Source organism: Macaca fascicularis, chromosome 3, assembly GCF_037993035.2.
Source record: "Macaca fascicularis isolate 582-1 chromosome 3, T2T-MFA8v1.1".
In the NCBI taxonomy this organism is placed as follows: domain Eukaryota; kingdom Metazoa; phylum Chordata; class Mammalia; order Primates; family Cercopithecidae; genus Macaca; species Macaca fascicularis.
In genome coordinates, this window is record NC_088377.1 from 169,957,727 (window position 1) to 169,980,055 (window position 22,329).

Below are 22,329 nucleotides of genomic sequence, written 5' to 3' on the forward strand. Positions count from 1 at the left end.
ACTTCTATAATTTCTTATGCCTGTCTTTACTTTAATCTCTTAATCCTGTTATCTTCATAAGCTGAGAATGTACATCACCTCAGGACCACTGTGATAATTGTGTTTTCTGTATAAATTGATTGTAAAACATGTGTTTGAACAATATGAAATCAGTGCACCTTGAAACAGAACAGAATAACAGCAATTTTTAGGGAACAGAGAAGACAACCATAAGGTCTGACTGCCTGCGGGGTCAGGCAAAAAGAGTCATATTTTTCTTCTTGCAGAGAGCCTATAAGTGGACGTGCAAGTCGGAGAGATATCACCAAATTCTTTTCCTAGCAAGGAATATTAATATTAATACCCCGGGAAAGGAATGGATTCCTGGGGAGAGGGCTATAGACGGCCACTCTGGGAATGTCTGTCTTATGCGGTTGAGATAAGGACTGAGATATGCCCTGGTCTCCTGCAGTACCCTCAGGCTTATTAGGGTGGGGAAAAACTCTGCCCTGGTAAATCTGTGGTCAGACTGGTTCTCTGCTCTCGAACCCTATTTTCTGTTGTTTAAGATGTTTATCAAGACAATACATGCACAGCTGAACATAGACCCTTATCAGAAGTTCTGTTTTGCCTTTTGTCCTGTTCCCTCAGAAGCATGTGATCTTTGTTCTGCTTTTTGCCCTTTGAAGCATGTGATCTTTGTACCTACTCCCTGTTTTACACCCTCTCCCCTTTTGAAACCCTGAAAAAAAACTTGCTGGTTTGAGCCTCAAGTGGGCATCATGGTCCTACTGATATGTGATGTCACCCCCAGCGCCCAGTTGTAAAATTCCTCTTTTTACTCCTTCTCTTTATTTCTCAGCTGGCCAACACTTATGGAAAATAGAAAGAATCTATGTTGAAATATTGGGGGCAGGTTCCCCCAATATTTCTGTGTTTTTCAGATTCTCTTTACTGAGCATGTATTATTTTTATAATCAGAAAAAAATGAACATATTTATTTTCAAATGCCTCCCATTGCTTTTCTTTAAATATATAGAATATATTCTTTACATATAAAGCACAGCTCCTTCAGAGCCAAGCAAAGGATCACTCATTTTCCCCTTAACTGAGAGCAAGGGCTGCGCATGAACAAAATGCCTGCTTTAAAATGAACCCATGGCTGGGCACTGTGGCTCACACTTGTAATCCCAGCACTTTGGGAGGCCAAGGTGGGTGGATCACTGGAGCTCAGGAGTTCGAGACCAGCCTGGGCAACATAGCGAAACTCTGTCTCTATAACAAATACACCAAAAATTAGCTGGGCATGGTGGTGTGTGTCTGTAGTCTCAGCTATTTGGAAGGCTGACGTGGGAGGATCACCAGAGCCCAGGAGGTCGAGGCTGCAGTGAGCTGTGATCACACCACTGCACTCCAGCCTGGGAGACAGAGTGAGACCCTGTCTCAAAAAAAAAAAAAAAATTTACCCAGATTTGTTTTCATCAGGTATGGTAAGATGACAGACACAGAGAAAACTCTCTTTGCAAGAAGAGTTTGTTACACGGTTCCCAGGAGGAGAGGTATGTCATGCCTTGCAGGGCCACACAGGAGAACTCGGGTCAGCCAGGAAGCAGAGGGGGTGAGGGAAAAGCATGGCCCAGCGCCTTTAATGTAGTTTCCAGCAGAAAGGCAAGGCAAGGCAGGGAAGCAGGTTTAGCATTGGCTGGTCTGTATAACTTTGGCAGGCCCTGGCTATAGGGATGGTCCCTAGTTGTCCCATGCCTGGCCCTGGAGTGATTTAGGGCAAGGGGAATATAGGGTTGGTGTGTCAGAGTTTGATAAAGGAGGTGATTGGGGGTATGGGTTCTGGATTGACTAGTTTGTATACGAAAGGCACGTTCAGTCAAGTTGTTTACTATCTCCCCAAAGTAGCTAGCCCTGGGAGGGGCAGTCCCTCCAGGATAATGCATCGTAAAAACAGCAACAGCACCTGATTAGTATAATGACATATGTTTCTCTTCACAGCAGTTTGTAATAGCAAAGGTTGGAAACCTTTGAATGGGATTTCCATTACATAAAGAACTGGTTACGTAAATTATGGTACACTGATAAAATCCAATGAGGCTCCCTTCAGAGGGAGGCACCCTCATGGCCTAATCACTTCTTTAAGGCCCCCATCTCAACACTATCACATTGGCAATAACTTGAATTTTGGAAGGGACACATTCAAACCATAGCAGAGATGTAATCAAATTAAGATGAAGTCATGGGGCTGGGCCTAAGCCAATATGACTGGTGTATTTATAAGAAGAGGGAAATTTGGACATAGACCTATAGACACAGGGAGAAGATGGCCATGTGACAACGAGGCAGAGACTGGAGTGATGCATCTATATGCCAGGCAACACCAAGAATTTCTTCAGAAGGAACCAACCTTGCCAACACTTTGATTTGGACTTCTAGCCTCCAGAACCGTAAGGGAATAAATTTCTGTTGTTTAAGCCACCCAGCCTGTGGTACTCACAGTAGCGCTAGCTGACTAATATAGGCCCTTTCTCGACTTGCCCTAGAAGCCCAGGTTTCCTTGCTACAACCCTGGCAGAGGCTTCGGCACATTTCACCCCCGCTCTGTGATTGGTTTTCACAAAGAAGCTCAAAGTGGAGGAATGATCTCTGGACATGAAGCCTGAGGACCATGCAAGCTCCTTCCTGCCAGAGGCTCTGTTCCGGGTTCTACCTGGCCTGGACTCTGAGGGCTCTGAGCAGGGGAGGTTTAGAACCCAGCATGGATCAAATACTTGCGACAAGTCAGCACTGATAGCTGGAATGTGAGCTCCCAAGTGGCAGAAGCTCAGTCTGCTCAGGACCATCTGCAGCTCCTGGGGGAGCACTGGCACAGAGGAATGCACAGTTAATACTCAGTGAATACCAGTTGGCTGAATGAAGGGTAACCTATCTCGAGCCTGATTTTCTGATCCTTCAATGAGCATGCTAACATCATCCAACCCCTGACCTTGAGGATCAAAGATATTAATGCCCACTAAATGCTTTTTATGATGCCTGGAAGCAACTGTTATCAATACCGCGCCATGCTTTAGTAAAGAAGGCTGTTCCCTTAGAACAAAATTGGCAAGTGGGTCTCACCTCCCACGCTGAATCCAATTGTTGGGTGTGGTTGCATGGATTGATGTCAAAAGCCTCCCGAGGCCCGGTCTGGGCCAAATGCAGGGGCTGTCATGATCCCTTAGCAGTGTTTGCTCTGGAAAAGGAGGAACAGGGGCCCGGGTGCCATCTCCTCACAGTGCTCCACCCCTAGGGCCTGCTTAAATGACACAGCCAGCTCCTGAAGAGAGACAAGACACATTCTCTTTCTGCCTGCAGTTGTGAGGAAAGAAGGGGCACCAAGGAGGGTGGGTCACCCCGGGAGCAGAGCCTGGCTCATATCCTGGTATCCCTGCAGAGGCTGGAGGTGGGGCCAGCGCCACCTGAGGACATGCAGCCTTCCCAGGATTCTGGTATGTGTTCCCACCCCTAGCAGGAGAGATGTGGAAATTAGCCAATAACCCTGGAAGTGGGCAACCAGTCTTTCTCCCCTTTCCTGTGAATTCACTCAGGACACTGGGGACAAAAGGCATCACAGACCCTATCTCCCGTGCTCTTTTACAATGGCTATTTCATTTAGTACTAGGGGGCTTTTTGCCTCTATTTTATGAATGAGCAAAGAGGACTGGAGGGTCTGAGTGATTTGTCCAGGGTCATCCTCTGTCCTTTGGCTTTTACCTGTGTCACTGCAGCCTCCTGGGGAGATGGCTGTGAAAGTGGGCAAAGGGTGAGTTTCAGCTTCACGGGGCTGCAGCATCGGCAGCCTCTCTTGCCTGTCCGTCAGCACTGACAGGGGCAGCACCTGGCCTGGCACAAGGCTCTCTGCTTCTTGCCCTCAGGACTTGGAGTCTCTTGGGAGGAGACTCAGTCTTTCTCTCGGTTTCTGCTTTTGTCCCTCACCTTCCTAGAGTAGCTCAGATCAGTTCACACTCCTCTACCCCCGACTACCCAGGAAAGGACATGATCCCTCATTAAGTAAGACCCAGCTATTGCCTAAGGGTCACTGAGGGCCTCAAAACCCACAGGTTCTGTGGCAGGTACCTGGGATCCCACTTGGCAGGCCTTGCCCTGGCCCAGACATCACAGACCACTCTCACTGCACTGGCTATTAAGTGCCTGCTCGATACTAGGGATTCCTTGGGGGTGGCCAGGAAAAGGAAAGACACCCCCACAGGGAGGATGGACCCAAAAACAGACTTTCCATGGCTCTGATGAGGGGTCCTGAGAGGGGTCCTTGGCACTCTATCGAAGTGCAAGTCCCTGAATCTGTGTTCCAAGCTCTGAAAATGCAAGAGGTTTGGGGCAAACAGTGAGTGTCCTGTCACTGAAGGTCTGCAAGCAGAGGGGTAAGGGACTGCTCACCTCCCACAGATTTCCCTTCTGTCTTCTTCTGGGCCTCTGGGCCTGAGACAGGCATTTTACCTGATAAGATCATCCTCAGCACATGCCTGACACATAGTAGGTGCTTGGTAATTGTTAGCTGTTGTTATTAACCATTATGTGAGTTTAGAGTGCCCATCCTATTGCAGAGAGGGAGAGAGCAGAGACAAATGGTGATTCTAAGAACCTGTCCCCTTCCCTGGGACTCACTCCCGTGGCTGGTCGTCAGTTGCACCCACACGCGGCTGGCTGCGGGCAGGAGAGCTGGGCTCATTCGTGCTGGCAGCTGTCCCTGCAGATAAGGATCGAGGGTATGTGACTGCCTGAGCAGCCACTTCAATCCTAATGTCCCTTTAATAGCTCTCGTCAAATTGCCATGGCTCTCCCCAGAGATTTTCATGGTTATGGAAAATAAATAGCCATTATCTGACCTCCAGGGGAATGAGGATGTCTTCAGAATTCGGGGAAAAGCAGTTATAAAACTGAGCAGAGCCAGCCCACCCTTTCCCTATTAGGAACCTCTAAGGGAGTCCTAGCTACTGCCTAGGAAATCACAAAATAAATGTATTCACTCCTCAAACTCTCTTTTTTCACCTATTAGTATGTATATAAGTACATTTGGCTTGTGTAGACCAGGAGAGAGCAAAAACAACTACAAAAATATGTAATGATTAATTTGTCCTGGGGTAGTGGGAAAAGAAGCTGATCAAGTAAAGGGTTTAATCCTTTTATTATTATTATTTTAGACAGGGTATCACTCTGTTGCCCAGGTTGGAGTGCAGTGGTACAACCATAGCTCACTGCAGCCTCAAACTCATGGGCTCAAGCAATCCTCCTGCCCCAGCCTCCCGAGCAGCTAGGACTACAGTGTACACCACCATACAAGGCTAATTTTTAAATTTTTGGCAGTTTCACTATGTTGCCCAGGCTGGTCCTGAACTCCTGGCCTCAAGGGATCCTCCCATCTCAGCCTCCCATAGTGCTGGGGTTACAGGTATGAGCCATCAAGCCCAGCTGGAAGATTTAAAAACGTTTCAACATCCAAAGAATGTGAGAATGAAAATACCCTTCCTTTTCTTACCACCTAATTTGGAAAAGAGAAACTATTTTTTTAATCCCAAAAACATTTGGTATAGCTGGCAAAAAGTGCTCTGTTCTTATATATGAGACAGTTCCTGAAATAGGCCCTAGAGACAGTACTCAGGGCCGAGTGGGACCTTGCTCTGGTACTAGCTCAGGTGGCCAAGGGATTTCAGGAGAGGGTCTGGACTTCCCCACATCCTGCTTTCATCAGCTGTAAGACTAGGTGGTGACACCTGCTTCTCAATGACCTTCACCAGGCTTGCTGGGAAGGTCATCTAAGAGACGTGAAAGGGTGCTGAAGATGCAAAAGCCTAAGCCAGGTGGTCCTCCTTGGCCTGGCCTCATGGAAAGGGGCAACGCCCCAGTCCAGCACACAACCAGGGTCTCATGATGACAGTTCTGCAAAACTGGTCCTTGGCTGGTCCTCCCTTGCCAGGATAAGATTGTGCAAAGCCCCACCCACAGGCAGCTGCTCCAGGTGTGGTTTGAGGGCTCAAAATTCCTTCCAACTAAAAGTATCTTTCCATCCCTGTTGGTATAGTGGTTAGGGGAAAAAAATTAAAAGAAAATAAACAATGTATTTTCCACATCAAGATGCCTGAACTTCCCATAACAGCTGTCACTTTGAGAAGCCATAAGAGAAAGTGCCAGGTCTCCATAGGTCATTATTTTTACCAGGCAGGGTCAACTTCCTCTATTAACACCGATGCACATATCAGAAGCTACCCATGAAAGGCCAAGGGCCTACAGCAAAGCTCCCATGACTGGAAAGTATTTAAGCATAAGGAACAGAATAGTTTCAAGGGAAGGGTAAGAAAGAGAGTCTGGAAGGCTGGGCAGAACACTACTTGGACAACTGAAAAAGGAAGTGGGGACATCCCAAAGAGTGGGCTGGCCACTCCTAGAACCTGTATGAGCAGGAAACAAAAAGCATTTATGGCTGGTAAATGCTTAACAACTGGTTCTCCGGGATAAAAATGTATATATGTAGAGAAATTTATTATAAATTTCATTGATAAAAAGGATGCACAGCACAAATTTATAAATAATAAAATATACAATGCCATTTATTGTAATTCTAGAAAAGCTTTTTACAGAATGCTTCCGTTGATTTTTGCTGACTCTTGTATCCAACCTGTTTGCAATTCAACCATGATATGACACAATCAGACTACAAATAAATGTTTGTTACGATATGATTCAGCAAAGCAGTCACTCATTTCACGGAATGGATACGGGCTGTTAGTCAGTGGAAAGACACATGAGATGGTTCAGTGCTAACTCACCCTTCTGACAGAAAATGCCAGAAAGTTTACATCCCATTGACAGGCTTGGAGTCTTGAGTACCATCTGGGTGGGTGGAGCCGGCACCGGCATGATACCTCTCCACTGCTATCCTGACGGAGATGGGGCATGTGCTTCCCAGGGCCACTTGCCAACCCGGGGAGGTTCTCCATCTTGCTGGTTTGGTGAGGGAGGCTACTTTCAGATTTCAAGTGGACACTGCTGGCCTGGATGGGGCTGAGGGGCTCTGCCTCTGAGAGGTGTTCTTCACTTTGTGGCATTACCTTTCTGAAGTAGAGCAGGCCTGCTTTGCTCCACAGAATCCTGCTGCAGAGCTGAGGGCTGGACAACTTCATGTTCTCTGGCAACTGATGGCCACTGTAGTACTGGAGGAGGGATGTATGTCAGGGCACTTTCAAAAGTATGTTATTAGAAAGTTGTGCATCATGGCCGGGTGTGGGGGCTCACACCTGTAATCCCAGCACTTTGGGAGGCCGGGGTGGGTGGATCACCTGAAGTCAGGAGTTCGAGACCAGCCTGGCCAACACTGTTGAAATCCCGTCTCTACTAAAAATACAAAAATTAGCTGGGCGTGGTGGTGCACACCTGTAATCCCAGCTACTCCGGAGGCTGAGGAAGGAGAATAGCTTGAACCTGCTGGGTAGAGGTTGCAGTGAGCTGAGATGGTGCCACTGCACTCCAGCCCTGGGAAACAGAATGAAACTCTGTCTCAAAAAAAAAAAAAAAAAAAGAAAGAAAGGAAGTTGTGCATCAATCCTGTCGTCTCACTGTAAATAGCGTAAGAACAATATTCTGGCCCCTCCCTCCATTTGAGGTGCCAGGTTCTATGACAGGGTCTTCCCCACCATGGACCAGAATACAAGATAGCATTTTTTCTGCAGTAGTATCCAAAGCAAAAACTTCATCAGAAGGATGGCATTGGAGTCTAGTTGAAAAGTGTGTGCAGACAATTGAGTGTCAGATCCAGGGGAGAGAAAAAGGGGGAGGAGAACTGGGGAGACAAGTCGAGAGTAAGGAGATGAAGGGACATTTGAGAATCTGAATTTTTTCTTTTTTTTTTTTGTAGAGATGGGATCTTGCTATGTTGCCTAGACTAGTCCTGAACTCCTGGGCTCAAGTGATTCTTCCACTTTGACCTCTCAAAGTGCCAGGATTACAAGGATGAGCCACCATGCCAAGTCCAGGGAACCTGTTTCTCACAGCTGGGTTTCTTGCACATCCAGACTTCACAATCCCTTCCTGTGCATACAGACTGGCAGTCCCTTGGGTAGCAGGAGGACAGGAATGGGATTGGCTTTGGCCATGGGGCAGATTAAGCAACATCTGAGGGGAGTTGCTAGTGGACCAAGGCCCAGACCACAGTGCAGGGAAGAGGAAGAAAAGGGGTGGAAGAGTGACAGGAACTGACATTTTTTGAGCAGTTACTATGAGGAGTAAACTGGGCAAGAAAGAGAAAATACATAAAACAAGGACAGGTTGTTCAGCATCTCTTCAGGAGATGACTGTCTGGTACTTCCTTTGCCACCATTATTCTCAATCACCAATCACTAAGCACAGTCATGTACCAGGCCTGGGGACTGGGACTATGAGAGCTAGTTCTTATAAGGGGCTCATGATCTACCTGGGAAGACAAGACCTAAAGAAATGACAAGTAAGCCACAATGGCATATGCTTTGTCAAACCAGAGGACACCAATCAGTAAGTGTGCCAGGGACTTAGAGGAAGGGGTCACAAGCTGTGGGATCACTGAGGTCCCCAGGGAGATGTCAGGCCTTGAGCCAGAACTTGAGTGCTGGATGGCACTTGAGTGAAAAGGAGGGGCAGAGAGACTGTCCAGATTGGAATGGACAAGGCATAGCAGAAAGTACATAGATGGTATACTCAAGACACTGTGAACAGCAGTTTATTATTATTTTTTCCTTCATCCTGTCTTCTGGGGTCCTTAGGAAATGACTCTGTTGTCCTTCACAAGCCCAGCTAGGCCCTGGAACAAATGGCCTTCAGCGAGTTCAGCAGTATGAAACTCCTACTACGAGTAAATCAATGTTGGGTGTTGTGGGGTATGTGGAGAAGTGAAAAAAAAATAGTCTCTGCCTTCAAGGACAAGAAACGATTTTCCCTTTATCAAATGTCCAGGAAAGGAGACTGTGGGATGACACTGTGGCAGTGAAGTCTCACATCTGATAAAAGGCAGTGGGCTCTGAGCAGCGTGCACAAGTTTAAGAAACACTGGATTTGCCATCTATCAAGATGCTCCATTTGGGGGTGGTCCAAAAGGTCTTTCAGTGACTCAGCAGTTCTCTTCTCAGAAGTGGTTCCCAGTCTGTGCCTTCCAATCTTCCCAGTATATTCCTTTATCAGCACAAAAACTCATGTACAGCCAATGACCAGTCCAGAATCAGATGCCAAAGTAATCAGACTATACCAGTAGCCCACCCCATATCTGGTCACTGAGTAAGACATCACAAACTCTGCAAATAATCCTAGAAAGGAAGATGTACCAGGACAAGAACGAAAGAACCAAAACAAGGATGTAAATAACTTCTAAACTGGTCAGCCTTAGACAAAAGGAAATCTGGAAATCTCGACTTGGCCTGAGAGAAACCTCATCCTAGCCCTTAAAATGCCAATTAAGGCTGAGTTGAAAAGGAGTTAGGCATCACCAGAGACAAACTGCAAACAAACTTAGCTTAGGCACCCAAAGTGTGAGATGTGGTTATTTCCATGAAGGAGCAGTCTATGGAGAAGTGCAGGAACTTTCAAAGCTGCATGGGCAGAGCTGCTTCTTATATGACAGAATTGGTAGCTGCCTGTCACTTCACAGTGGGTCACACAAATATGAAGCAGAGAACTGGCTGTGTGAGTCAGCGGGAGAGCTTAAGATTGCAGATTCTGGGGAATCAGCACTCACTGTGACACTCACTGTCTCCTCAGACAACTGAAGGATGATGAGAAGGGGATCTCTGGGGCCTTGACCTTCTGGGCTCCGAATTTCTAGTTGGAAAACCTCTTTTCAAGACAAAAACATGCCAAAGTACATTTCAAAGTATTTCGAAGAATGAATCACATGCCCTAACTTTATAATAGAGGAAGGCACAGATCTCATTTTTGTGACAGGTGAAACATAATCCTTGCCACAGGTTAACTCCAGAGGGAGGAATTATACAGCTGAACAGAGCAGAGTCTTAGAAACTACAAACTAACCAACCAATAAACAAATGAGGCAAAGAACAGCTGTACATTATCTTAAGATTCCTTATTTAAAGGTTGTATCTCTAAGCCAGGCTATTATATAATCAAGCAGGAAAGTATTACTAAAACTTGATAGTTTTGACTGGTGGCCTTGTCTTGGATGTTAACAAAAAATTTGCTGTTGTTTTTCAAAATAATAGAGATGGGGGTCTCACTGTGTTCACCAGGTTGGTCTCGGACTCCTGACCTCAAGCAGTCCTCCCACCTCCCAAAGTACTGCAATCACAGGTGTGAGACTCTGTGCCCACCTGTTGTTTTTTAACCAAGCAGCCTGTAACTCAGCTTTCATGTTAATTCAAAAAACTCCATTTCCTGACACATCAGGCCCTGAAGTGAAGGTGAAGTGAGTACCACTCTCACTGCACTAAAATTCCCAAGGCAAGGGGTCAATGGAGCTGACCAAATAACCCACGGTAAGGTGTTCCAAAGGAAGACACCATATGTGGAATTTGACTATTAAGAAAGGGAAGATTCAACCTCATTTAAAGAACTCTTTAAAGAACTGTGCAACAGCTCTCCAAGCAAGTGAATGAGGTTTTAACATACTGAGTTACTCAAGTTGTTACAAGAAATATTTGGATCTAAGAGAATCTGGCAATGTTATCTGAATGAACATCAATTTTGATCTATCCTAAGAGTTAAGATATATTTTTGAATGTTAAAGATATTTTTGTACTAGGAAAAAAAGGGTGGTGAGCAGATGGAGAGCTGGCCAAGGAAAAACGGATCAACTGACTGGCAGGTTATAACTATTCTGACACCCTTAATAAAGTCCCTTACTTCCTCCGTGCTGTACAGACCAGGCTGGGAAAGACATGTTGCCAGGCTGTTGTAAGAATGTTTGACAGCCCAAGTCATGTCTCGAGGTGAACTTGGAGATAAATCACCTGTCCTTTCGATCTCTCCAAAAGGTTTAAATATTTCCATGGCCTCTCCTTCATCCATTTCTAAACCAATCAAAAGCACTTCAGAATATTCATGGGTTCCCCAAGATACTGCAATGAAATAACCATGTCTCTACCAGGTGCGGTGGCTCACGCCTGTAATCCTAGCACTTTGGGAGGCCAAGGTGGGCAGATCACAAGGTTAGGAGTTTGAGACCAGCCTGGCCAACATGGTGAAACTCCATCTCTACTAAAAATACAAAAATTAGCTGGGCGTGGTGGCAGCACCTGTAATCCCAGCTACTTGGGAGGCTGAGGCAGGAGAATCGCTTGAACCCAGGAGGCAGAGGTCGCAATGAGCCGAGATCATGCCATTGCACTCCAGCCTGGGCAACAGAGGGACACTCTGTCTCAAAAAAAAAAAAAGGAAAAGAAAAAAAGAAAGAACCATGTCTCCAGCTCAGCAACGGTTCTGTCAAAGCATTATTTGTAACACTCAACTAGACTAAGGAATCAAGAATTTTGGGTTACACTCCCAACTTTTTCTCTTGCCTACCAAGTACTGTTTCTTCCTTTCCTACCTTATTTTTTTCATTCAACAAATATTTATTCAATATTTACTATGTGCCTGGGTCAGTACTAGGCACTGTGTCTACAGGAGTGAACAAGAGGGATAAAGTCCCTCTCACAAAGCATACATTCTAACTGGAGAGACAAATGATTTCAGATAGAGATTAGTGCTAGAAAGAAACAAATGATTTCAGATAGAGATTAGTGCTAGAAAGAAACAAATGATTTCAGATAGAGATTAGTGCTAGAAAGAAACAGGGAAGCAGGCCACCACACGTGATGGCTCACGCCTGTAATACCAGGACTTTGGGAGGCCGAGGTGGGCAGATCGCCTGAGGTCAGGAGTTCAAGACCAGCCTAGTCAACAAGGTGAAACCCCATCTCTACTAAAAATAGAAAATTTCGCCAAGAATGGTGGCATGCGCCTATAGTCCCAGCTACTTGGGAAGGTGAGGCGGAAGAATCGCTTGAACCCAGGAGGTGGAGGTTGCAATGAGCTGAGACAGTGCCACTGCATTCCAGCCTGGGTGACAGAGCAAGATTGACTCAAAAAAAAAGACGAAGAAGAAACAGGGAAGCAGAATTCAGTAAGGGGGCAAGATAGAGGGGATGGGAAGAAAAGCCCTACTTTAGATAGTCTGGGAAGAGCTCCAGGAGGAGGCGACAAATAGTGAAGATCTGAGTCACAAGTAAAAGAAGCAAGGGAAAAACTCTCCAGGCAAAGGGAATGGATACAAAGACTCTGAGGTGGTCAAGAGTCAAGAGATGGAAGGAAGGCCTGTGTAGCCAAAAGTGAATGAAGAAGAGAGTGGATAAAGACAAGCAGAGGTGATAGGGCTGGAGAGCCCAGGGAATCAAATGTTATAGGACGACAAGATTTCAATCAAAGTGAGATGTCAAACCCCTGGAGTTTTTTAGTAGGTGTGAAGCCATCTTAAGGGGCAGACTTAATGAGGATCAGGTGTCCTCATTAAGGAGGACTTAGAGAGCTAGAGGGTACGATGAAAAAGGAGGTGCTCTATGAGAGAAATGCAGGTCATCACTAACCAGGCTAGTGTCTTTAGGCCACTGCAGACCGATTCAACTGGAAATCCCCTCATTTGACAAACACATAAGTGCTGCTCTCTGCCAGGCCCCACCTCCCCCCATTCTTTTCCAAGTGTCTCCGCCTGCAGTGATTAGGTTAGAAAGCATTTCTCTCTGCTGTCACTTAGTTCCTGCAGCGTGTAAGACTACAGAGCTGAATTAGGACTGTCAAAGGATGTTCATACATAATAAAGGAGTCACACATATTAGAAATGACATTGTTACTAAAGAGCCACACAATATCTCATTTAGAGAATATGCTTAACAAAATATACATCTTAAAAATTCAGCACTCCAGAATGCTTTTTCAATTGTTTCCATTTGAGAAATAAAGAACAAAAATTGGTAATAATTATAGACACAACTTCATACAATAATCTGGATAATATGCAAGAAGCATCATGATGTCTTTCAGATATTTCTCTTTGTGGCTAACGAACCACTCATCAAAGGATGGACCAAAGTTCAGATGTACACAGTCCAGGGTGCCTCCCAGCACAGTGGCAGTGCCCTCGGGGATTTTCTTTCCCTCGGTGAGAGACATAGGGGATGGGGAGGAGCCCAGGAGTGTCACCAGAAAGCACACAACCCAGCTTCTTACCCAGCCCGCTGGCATCATCAATTATCAAACCATTTGCTCCTCTTTGCAAGAGGTGCTCCTTTAGAAGGTCCCAATAATTTCTGCTTATATTGTTCGACCAGCTGGTTGAAGCGGGTTTCCGTCTTATTTCCCTTAGCTTTTTTCCTAGATACCTACAAGTGAAAGGATTAGAAACATAATATAATCGATTTCAAAGACTATATATCACCTTACCCTCAGGCCACCCAAGAGAGAAAGTAAGTGTACAGAGATCATGTCTACCAGAAAGGGGTAGGTTTCTGGAGAGAGACCCTTAGAGAGAAAGGCTCAAACAGAATCATCCACTGGTAAGAAATTAGACCAACAGTGCACAGGGAGCAGGGCCTGACTAACTTCCCTGTCTAACACACTGTGTTGGGGGCTCAAGGGCCTCTCTCACTCTAGCTTCCAAAGCCTCACTTTAGCCTCAAAGCAGATAAGCCAGCACAGAATCTGGCCATTCTTGCTTGCCCATTCCCTCCCCAAGAACACTGCTCATGGGATTTCAGAGATCTATAAAATAGTATGGTATAGGTCAGAAACTTCCCAGACACAGATTTCTTGAGTAGGATGGGAAGCTAATGCTGCTTTTACCCTTAAAGGAAAGAGACTAGGAAAGGGGAGAAGAAAGCTTGACTTCAAGTATTCAAGAATGTAGGACCACCGTTTTCTACTAAAAGGAACTAGGGCTCCTTGGGAAAAATGGCTAATGTCAGGACTGGGGAAGAGGTACCTGAGCTCAGCCTGGACATCTTGCACTAGAAAGCAAGGATATTACCAGACAAACAGGCCACATCAGAAAGACTCAGAAGCCAATCTGCAGGGGCTTCTGCCAGCCTTAGACAGAGTAAGAATAATGACAGTATTTGAAACACATCAAGTATATGAAAAGTCAGGATTTCATAATACTAAAAAATGAGCCGGTATGGCAACAGCTCATTACTCTGAAAACTAATACAGAGAGAAAGAAAAAAAAAAAATCAAGCATTTATCCTGTCTTTCCTATACAAATGATATTTTGTGGTAACCAAATAATTGACAAAGGAAGATTTTTCTTTCTAGAGTTCTATTTAAAAATGCAAAAGGACAGAAGTTTAAATAATCAGCATTCTGTAACCCATAATGAAATAATGAATCTGGTAACACTCATCAATAATTGCTAAGGCTATTACATGAAAGGCTAACTGGGGACTTCATCAATGGAGGGACAAGGCAGACAATCCTCAAATCTACTGATCAATCTCAGAATCACTAAAAATGGGCAACCAGGTAGTATGTGCCTCAGGTGATGTAAAGAAACACACACACCACCTGTGAAATACTCTAGTCAAGAAAACTGAACTTGAGGCTAGGCATGGTGGCTCACGTCTGTAATCCCAGCACTTTGGGAGGCCAAGGCAGGCGAATCACCTGAGGTCAAGAGTTCGAGGCCAGCCTGGTCAACATGGTGAAACCCCGTCTCTACTAAAAATACAAAATTAGCTGGGCATGGTGGTGCGCGCCTGTAATCTCAGGTACTCGGGAGGCTACTCCGGGAGGTGGAGGTTGCAATGAGCCAAGATTGTGCCATCGCACTCCAGCCTAGGCAACAAGAGCAAAACTCTATCTCAAAACAAATAAAAAAAAAAAAGAAAACGGAACTTGATCAAGCTACCAGACCGAACTAACTACCAGGTGACAGGCAAGATGGGGTGTCACAGAAACAAGTTAAATGACACCACAAGGAAGCAAATGGCTAAATTAAAAATGTAACACAAATGACCTGGTTTCTCCAATAAATGAATAGCATGGAAAAAAGGGTGGTAAGGGAAAATGGATATTAGAGAAGAAAAAAATGATTTAAGAAATTAAAAATCCAAGTATAATGTGTGGACTTCGGATCCCGACTCATACTAACCAAGTATAAAAACATATTTTTCAGGCAAATGGGGAAATTTTAATATGGCTTTAATGTATCATTTGTGTAGTAGATGATAAAGGGCTTATTAGTTTTATTAGATATTATAATGGCATAAGGTGTGTGTGTTTAAGGCCTCATCAGTTAAGAGATGCAATCTGAGGTTTTTCTGAGCAATGTTTCATTTTCATATGAGACACATTTACATGTGAAATGGGCTTTGCTTTAATATATTCTAGTGGGGAAAGCATGTTATGGGGAATATGTAAACAAGGAGACTGCTGAAACAGAGGAACAGATACATGGAGGTTCATTTTACTTTTTTCTCTCCACTTTTATGATTGTATACCTCAACATTCTCTAAAAAGCTACTGTCCTACACAGAAGTCTTTCTTTTTTTGTTTTTTGCTCAGCTAATCAAGGTACAAACATGGCTACGATCTGGCAGAACCATGCCATACCAAAGCTGAATGTCCTGCAGAACTCACCTGCTCGGAAGATAATTGCTGTTTCTCCTGCTTCCACTGGCTTATCTGGGGCTTTGGCTTTTTGGGATGGATGGGCTTCACTTTGCCTTTGTCCCGCAACCTGAAATAAAATGGCTGAGTGTCACCTTGAGTCCTTCTTCTAATCTGACACCCCTAGGTTCTCTTAGCTCAAGGGATAAAATTCCTCTTTGTACACTGGCCCTTCCCAAGCCTATGATATGTTAAGTCATTCTAAAAATAGATACTGCAACAGACCCTCTGAAAGCTCAGTATTTGTATACTTAGAATGCTTGATGTCAGGAGCTTGAGACCAGCCTAGGCAACATAGCAACCCCCTGTCTCTGCTAAAATAAAATTAAAAAGTCCCAGCTACTCAGAAGGCTGAGGCAGGTGGATTGAGTCCAGGAGTTCGAGGATACAGTGTGCTATGATCATGCCACTGCACTCTAGCCTGGGCAACAGAGTAAGACCCTGTGACATGGTTTGGATCTGTGTCCTTGCCCAAATCTCATGTTGAATTGTAATCCCCAATGTTGGAGGCTGGGCCTGGTGGGAGGTGACTGGATTATGGGGATGACTCCTTCATGAATGGTTTAGCACCATCCCCTCAGTGCTGTTCTTATGACGGTGAATGAGTTACCGCAAGATCTGGTTGTTTAAAACGCTCCTTCCCCCTGCTCCTGGCCATGTGAAGTGCAGGCTGCCACTTCACCTTCCACTATGGTTAAGTTTCCTGAGGCCTCCCTAGAAGATGAGCAGCTGCTGTCATGCTTCCTGTACAGCCTGTGGAACCATGAGTCAATTAAGCCTCTTTTCCTTATAAATTACCCAGTCTCAGGTACTTCTTTATAGCAGTGGAAGAAATGAATAATACACTGTCTCTAAAAATAAAATTAAATAAATATATAAAACCCCATGGATATCTCAAAAACCTTCATTTATTTAACAAATATTTTGTCAAGATTTATTTTTGTAGAGCACTAATCTGCTGCCCCAAACAGAAACTACCACTGAACCTCAAGTATGTGGCCTCAGCTGGCAGAGATGGCCATCTGGACAACAGGAAGCTCTTTAAAAGAGGAGAAAAGGGGCACAAAAGCCTGCCCTAGGAGGCCTCTCTGCCATTGATCTAAGAGTGACATCTCTGACGGTGTTGAAGACTCACGTGTTAACCCCGTGTGTGGGAATACATAGCACCAAGCATCCTTTTCAACCAAACAAATGCCACAAAGAGAAAAGAACTCAGCAAAAACAAACCCACTTAGAACCCACCCACTGTTCTATGCTGCCACTTTCCTGCATCTCACCTGATTTTGGGGCCTCGGTGTGAGGGGAGCGCCAGGACCTTTCTTCTCTTCTTTCCATCAGGCAGCTCCACCTGCTCCACTTCAGCCTTGGTCTGGAAACCGGTCCATGAGGTAGAGCTCGCCTTCCCCTTCTGCTCTGGGGGCGCCTTGCTTTGTTCCTCTGTGTGGTGTTGAGCTGCCTTCTGTTGCTGGTCTTTTGCAGGCTCTGGTTTCCCCTTCTGAGGCTCACCAGTTGCAGGCTTGGATCTCACTTTTTGCTGCATAAAACAAGAAAATGCCATCTGGTTTCTGGATGAGCTTTGTTTGCTGCAAATACTCAACAGAAGATGAGCTTTATGTGTGCTAGATGAAAGAAGAGGAATTCTTCCCCCACACAGTTGGAGACTAGAGGAAAGTGAATACATGTAGTTCACAAGCCCTGCCATAGTAACAGATGGTTACTGGGTGGGGGGCACAAAATAACCATTCCCCTTCCCATAACATAGAAATAAGGGAGAGTGCATGCCCAAGATTCAAAAGCCAGTAGGTGGGACAATTATCAAAGGTGTAACCTATGTAGAAAGAGAATACAAGAAGCAAGCAAGCAACAGAAAAGATAATGAAGTAATAAGCGCTGAGAATTTTTCAAAATTAATGACAGTCACTAAACCACAGATCAAGGAACTCAGAGCTCTAAGACCAAATAAGATAAAAACTAAACAATTTACAACTAGTCATATCATAGACAAACTGCAGAAAATCAAAGATAAAATCTTGAAAGAAGCCAGACAGGGGAAAAATTTTACCTATAGAGGAACAAGGATGAGATTACATCAAATTTCTCTCTCTTTTGTTTTTAATAGGCACCCTCCAAAACCCGAGTAGGTTCAGAGAGATTTCCAAGACTTCTCTTCAGAAATCATGTAAGCAAGAAGGGAGTGAAGTGAGATATTTAATATTTAAAGTTTTTAAAGAAAAAAAAAATCACCAACCTACAATCCTGTATCTGATAAACTTATCCTTCAAAAGTTAAGGACAAGACCTACTCAGACAAAAGAAAATGGAGGGAATTTGTTGCCAGTAACCCTGTCTGCAAGAAATATGAAATAAATCTCTTCAGAGAGAAGAAAAATGACATAGGTCAGAAACTCGGATCATTTTCAAGAAAGGAAGAACATTAGGAATGGAATAAATGAAGCGAAGACGACAAGGAAAAGACCCTGTGGAAAGGAAGGCATCAAGGATGTTACAGAAGTATTTGCACTGAAGTGGAAGAAACAGAAGATTCAAGTGAAATTAATGTAATGATAAGTGTGTGTTGTTCTTCCCTTTCACCTTAGAAATCCAGATACAATGAACAGTTATTATACGCCTATTGTATGCCAGTCTGTTTCTAGGATACAAAAAAAAAGTGTCTACCCTTCAGGACTCACAGCCAGGTGGAGACAAGAGATGTATACACAAATAAACCAAAGTAAAAAAAAACTACACAGCTTAAGGAAGTTCATGAAAATCAAGTAAAGAGGGCCTTTATCTTTTGAGAGAGGTGGAGGAATGCTACTCGAAAGGGATCATTTGATCTGCATATGCAAAGTGAGTAGAGGCATTTTTACACAAAAGAACAGTATGAATATAAATCCAGGCAACAAATAAAGTAATTTGGATGTTAAAAAACAAACAAGGCTGGGCTCAGTGACTCACACCTGTAATCCCAGCGCTTTGGGAGGCTGAGGCAGGTGGATCACTTGAAGTCAGGAGTTCGAGACCAGCCTGGCCAACACGGTGAAACCCTGTCTCTTCCAAACAAATACAAAAATTAGGGCCGGGTGCGGTGGCTCAAGCCTGTAACCAGCACTTTGGGAGGCCGAGATGGGCGGATCACAAGGTCAGGAGATCGAGACCATCCTGGCTAACACGGTGAAACCCCGTCTCTACTAAAAAAAAAAAAAAAAAAAAAAAATTAGCCAGGCATGGTGGTGTGCACCTGTAGTCCCAGCTACTCGGGAGGCTGAGGGAGGAGAATCACTTGAATCCAGAAGGTGGAGGTTGCAGCAAACTGAGACTGCACCACTGCACTCCAACCTGAGCAACATAGCAAGACTCCATCTCAAACAGACAAACAAACAAAACTGGTAGCTTCAGAATCACCTCTGAAACAATGGCTAACAGTAATAAGCAATTCTATTATCTAGGGTAACAAAGTTGCCTTGAACAATAACCAGATCCCATATTTTCCAACTGAGGGCCACTGCATTAACCACCAGAATGGGTCATCTGTTGGTAATGCTCTTGGTATACACCACAAAGACTACAAATGTTTGCTGTATATGCAAGTGAATTTTGCTGTGCAATATCAATGAGAGCTCTAAGAATAAGAGTCAAGAATAATCTGGCCCTGCATGTCCTGGGGGAAGATGGGTAAGAGAATGAGTACTGACTGTGTGCTGACCATGCAGTATGCTAGATGATGGACATGTATTATCTCATTTAGTCCTCAGCAATCATGTAAGGCAGATGTCGTCCACCCATTTTACAAACTGAAGTTCAGAGCAGTAATAACTGCCAAGGAACATGCAGCAAAAAGGGCAGAGCCAGAGTATAAGCATGAGTACACCTATTCCTAAAGTCCCTGCTCCACCCTCTATAGCACACCAGATTAAAAACTGTATAAAACTATCAGGCTTCACACTTCTGGAGCCAACTAATAAAAGAAAATATGGAAGAGATAACTGAAATCTACAGGTAACAGGAAACCTTAACCTCAACCATTAATATTGGCACGTACTATCACCAAACATTGTAAAGAACAGCTGACTGGAAATAACATTGGTCTGCTTCCTCTCTCCTTCCTTTCCCTTCTGCTGTAGAGCTATCAGACATGGGCCAGCAGATAAGAAGATGGCCTGGAGAGGCTTAGGGAACAGGGACTAAAGGGAACTGGGAGCAAAAAAAATCTAATTGAGGGGAGAACTACTCTAAGACAGCAGAAGCACAAACTGAACAAAATAGAAGAGTTTAGTTATGTCCTTAAAAATATGGACCATTTAATTTCTGTACCAAGCTGCGCTGGATCCTTAATTCCTTCATTTTAAGTTTTCTTCGATCTTCTAAAGAGAACTCCACTATTGGTCTCTGTCAGAAGGAGATAGAATGTTATTCATTAGACTTCTAAATCTGTGCATGCAATGAGTTGAGTTTTTCCTCTTCACACATCCTCCCCCAACCCACCTTTTTTTTGGTCCACTTGCCATTCTTTCCCACCCCTCAAATGTCAGAGGACACTAGGCATAAAGGAGTAGGCTGGTTTCCTGCAAGGGGTCCTAAGGGAAACAAGTCTCCCCAGAGGACGAGGCTTACCTTCAGAGGCCCAAAGATTTCTGGATTGTTGTTGATCAGGCGGAGGGCTTTCAAGGCATGCTCGTGCTCTTGGAACTCTGCAAAGGCGTAGCCCAGGGACTGACCCTTCATGTTCCCATGAACTCCTTTGAGGTCTCGCATCACTCTACACTATTAGTAGAGCAAGAAAAAAAATCAGTAATTACAGAATGAGAAGGCTTGCCTGACATGAACTGCTTTAATAGAGTCAATAAAAAATAAGGTTATTGGGTGAGCATGGTGGCTCATGCCTGTAATCCTAGCACTTTGGGAGGCTGAGACAGGAGGACTGCTTGAGGCCAGGAGTTTGAGACCAGCCTGGGCAACATGGCAAAACCTTGTCTCTGCAAAAAATACAAAAAATTAGCCGGTGTAGTGGCACCTCAGCTACTCAAGAGGCTGAGGCAGGAGGATCACCTGAGGCTGGGGAGGTTGAAGTTGCAGTGAGCCATGATGAAACCACTACACTCCAGCCTGGGCAACAGAGTGAGACCCTGTCTCAAAAAAAAAAAAAAAAAAAAAATCAGGTTATTGAAACATAATCTTCATTTATACCACCACCACAAAAATCACACTGGAATAACACTTATGTGTGTCCATCTTATTAGAATTCACCTACTAACACCATAAAACAGATTAAAATAATATTTTCTTGCTTTCTACTAGTTTATAGACATCAACAGAGACCTAAAATAAGCACATAAACAAAACTTCCTAAAGAAAATTTATAAAGAGGTTTGGATGTTAAAAAACAAACACAATACAAACACAACTGTTCACAATACATACAAATTGAGAGGTACATGGTATTCTAAGCGTGTAACAAGTTATTGCCGAGGATGGAATACTGTCCATAGATCTTACCACTGAAAAAAGCACTCAGGAAGGAAATTATTAAAGAAGGGAAGGAGGAAGGACTGATGGCTTTAGATAAGAAAGACATTTCAAGCACATGAAAAAGTGTCTCCAACATACAGGCTCAGAAATACAGGAAGAAGTTTCAGCTCTCTTTGCCTGCAGCTCAGCTCCTCTCTAGTGTGGTTTTCCCTTAAATCCTTAAGCCAGATGTAGCAAACATCTGGGGCACCAAAGTACAGTAGGATGTTTTGAGAAAACTGATCATTTACATGCCATTACTACCGAAACTGTTGTTCTCATGTAATGGAGACGGCTAAGTATTGGGGACACATGGATACCACATTTAATTTACGTCCAGTGTCCACTCTGTGTCTAGAACTGTCATATACTGTAAGGGAATCAAGAGAAGCATATAATGAAGATCCTGTTCTCAAGATACTTACCATCTTACTGAGACACTATACGTACACATAAGAAAGAATTAAGAGGAAAATTCAACATAATGCAAATATTCTAGAATAAACATGAATTTCTCTAAATTATGACAGGTGTTAAACGTGCAGACACTAAGTATTCAGATGATATGAGAAATTACACAACTGTCCCTCCCCTATAACCAGTAACACTGAGCAGTTTTACTAAGAGTGGTGTCAGATATGTGCTGATATATTCACATTCTCTCACGTAATCTCCCAAATACCTAAATCCATACATTTTGAAGAGGTTTTCAGGGATTAGGAAAACAGTTTATGGTGGTGAAACAGAGTAAAGCAGACCCAAAATATTGGCAATGGTACTTTAAAAATAAGTATTGACCAAGAGATGACTATGTAGCAGGTACTACACCAAGGATTGGTGATAATGAGATAACGCTTGCCTCAAAAACTCAGTCTAGTGGGAAGAAGAGACTGACCGACAGTTTGAGGCCAGGGCAATAGTAAGCAGTATGACAGAGATATGCAAGGCCAGGCCCAGTGGTTCACATTTATAATCCCAGCACTGTGGGAGACTGAAGCAGGGGGATCATCTGAGCTCAGGAATTTGAGACCAGCCTAGGCAACATGGCAAAACCCTGTCTCTACCAAAAACATAAGAAATAGTCAGGCATGGGCCAGGCGCAGTGGCTCACGCCTGTAATTGTAGCACTTTGGGAGGCCGAGGCGGGCGGATCACTTGAGGTCAAGAG

The 22,329-nt window shown here is 44.2% G+C and overlaps 1 protein-coding gene across 3 annotated transcripts in view; it reads right to left on the reverse strand.

Moving 5' to 3' along the window:
- Positions 1 to 22,329, reverse strand: part of RBM28 (RNA binding motif protein 28) — a 56,130-nt gene that overhangs the window by 10,826 nt on the left and 22,975 nt on the right. For 2 of the 3 annotated variants that reach the window (XR_012432827.1, XM_005550687.5), the window contains exons 15-19: positions 20,268 to 20,417; positions 19,968 to 20,042; positions 16,932 to 17,188; positions 15,625 to 15,724; positions 8,716 to 13,373 (exon numbers count right to left, since the gene is read on the reverse strand). Coding sequence is in view for 2 of the 3 variants with exons in the window: in XM_005550687.5 (XP_005550744.3) it covers positions 13,239 to 13,373; positions 15,625 to 15,724; positions 16,932 to 17,188; positions 19,968 to 20,042; positions 20,268 to 20,417 (717 nt within the window). In the remaining variant the exon portion in view is untranslated. Of the gene's footprint in view, positions 1 to 8,715; positions 13,374 to 15,624; positions 15,725 to 16,931; positions 17,189 to 19,967; positions 20,043 to 20,267; positions 20,418 to 22,329 lie in introns of those variants that run through there. The other variant, XM_045388440.3, reaches the window with a different exon arrangement.